The sequence below is a fragment of the Besnoitia besnoiti genome, chromosome IV, assembly GCF_002563875.1.
Source record: "Besnoitia besnoiti strain Bb-Ger1 chromosome IV, whole genome shotgun sequence".
Lineage (NCBI taxonomy): Eukaryota > Apicomplexa > Conoidasida > Eucoccidiorida > Sarcocystidae > Besnoitia > Besnoitia besnoiti.
The window spans coordinates 1,611,898-1,613,492 of NC_042359.1; the positions used below are offsets into that span (position 1 = coordinate 1,611,898).

The window sequence follows — 1,595 nt, forward strand, 5'->3', positions numbered from 1 at the left end:
AGCAAATGTGGATTCTCGCGGAAAAGGCTCTGTTCCTGGAACAACGGCCTGTAGTAGAAAGCTGCCCTCCCGATCGTCACGCCGGTTGGCCAGTCTCGGTAGAACGCGGCAGGCTCCCGGCCACGATAGTTGCCATACCCCAGCGAGACGGGCCTGCAAGCGTTTTCGAGACGCCGTAGACACTTTCTCCTGCGATAGACCGAACCCACTGTGCACAGATCGAAACGCGGTCGCTCGGCGAAACTGCTATTCGACGCGTCCAACAGAAAGCAGGTCCACTGAGTCACACATACACATTTCCATGACGTCAATCCCCGTGTCCCCGCTCGCGATGGTTGCAGTCTGCTAGCCTTTGGCATTCTAGGCTCAGAGAAGCGGGCGGTTAAGAGGTAACGTCCTCTCGGTCTTGGTGCGCTATTCCCCTTCGTGCGGGAAAAAGGAGCCCGTACGCCATGTACCCCGCTTTGACCTTGGACATACCTCGAATTCCTGCATAGTTGACCAGGTCTGGAGCACGCGCGAGTCCGCTAGAACGGTGAAGCATTCCTTTCAAGCAACGTGGGCTCTCCGCTACAGATCTGTGTGGGGTAACCAGTTCTGGCGGTGTAGTGGGGTCACATGTCCCGCAAGGGTTTGTCTTCTGTGGCCCGTGCGGCCGTCCTGTTTTCTCTTGTCTTCCTCGAGACGCTTCTTCCAATACTGTACGCGGCGTGTAGCAAGTCGCCCGATGCAAGTGGGGGACGCCAGGCTCACGCTGATGGCTGTGCGTCGCATTCGCAGTCGCGTCAGCGAGTTGAAGACCGAAGCGCCTCTACTAGCACGGGGTCACCTCATCGTGCATCTAACAGAGACCGTACTGGCCCGGCCGACGTAGAGAGTCGAGCATCGAGCAGCCGTGTACGAGGGCCACATCATGGGGACTCGGACACAGAAGACGGGAAAGTTCGAAACCACACACTCCTGCTTGTGCCAAATGACTCTGGTGCTCGGGCGTTTTCACCGTACTTGAAAGGTATTTTGCAGAAGAAGAACTCAATTCTGCAACAGCAGATGCTGGTGATGGATATTCAGTTGGCCGCGATGGAAGATGCTGTAGCGCGAGTGGCACAGGCCGCGGAACGCCCTCCAGGGGAACGACCCACTTCCACAGCAGGACCAGGGCGAGGCGCCCACGGCTTAAGAGGGAAGATGCGACCGCTGAAGAGAGACCCTTACCGTCCGCCCTCCGATGGGTGGAGGCATAGTAGGCGACGACGCGAACTCCCCTCGACAAGCCAAGCTAATGAATCAGGCGATCCACAGAGGAGCGGTACCAATTGAAACGAGTGCTCGGGGAGGGCGCGGGCTCAAGCTTCACCGCAATGTTGCAACTATGCCAATAAGGGAGCGTCCTCCGTAAGGGAGAAATCTGTCCTTTCGTTTCTGGCTGCTTGCTCTCTGCAGGTGGAGCGTGTTCCCTTCAAGCAGTAGCTGGGCGCTCGTGTTGTGTGTGTGTCTCTCTCTGTGCCTTGTTTTTGTTCGCGCACTTGCGAGACCACAATTAGTCGTGCATGGTGCATAAAGGTACATTCCTACACGTGTGCGTCAATTCGTGC

At 57.1% G+C, this 1,595-nt stretch overlaps 1 protein-coding gene across 1 annotated transcript; it reads left to right on the forward strand.

Annotated features, from left to right (window-relative positions):
* Positions 1 to 618: 618 nt before the first annotated feature.
* BESB_053730 (uncharacterized protein) lies at positions 619 to 1,320 on the forward strand (the record flags this gene model as incomplete). The annotated part of the gene is made up of 1 exon (XM_029363808.1): positions 619 to 1,320. One exon carries the CDS (start codon positions 619 to 621, stop codon positions 1,318 to 1,320), a length of 702 nt encoding a protein of 233 aa, XP_029219731.1.
* Between the last annotated feature and the right edge of the window lie 275 nt (positions 1,321 to 1,595).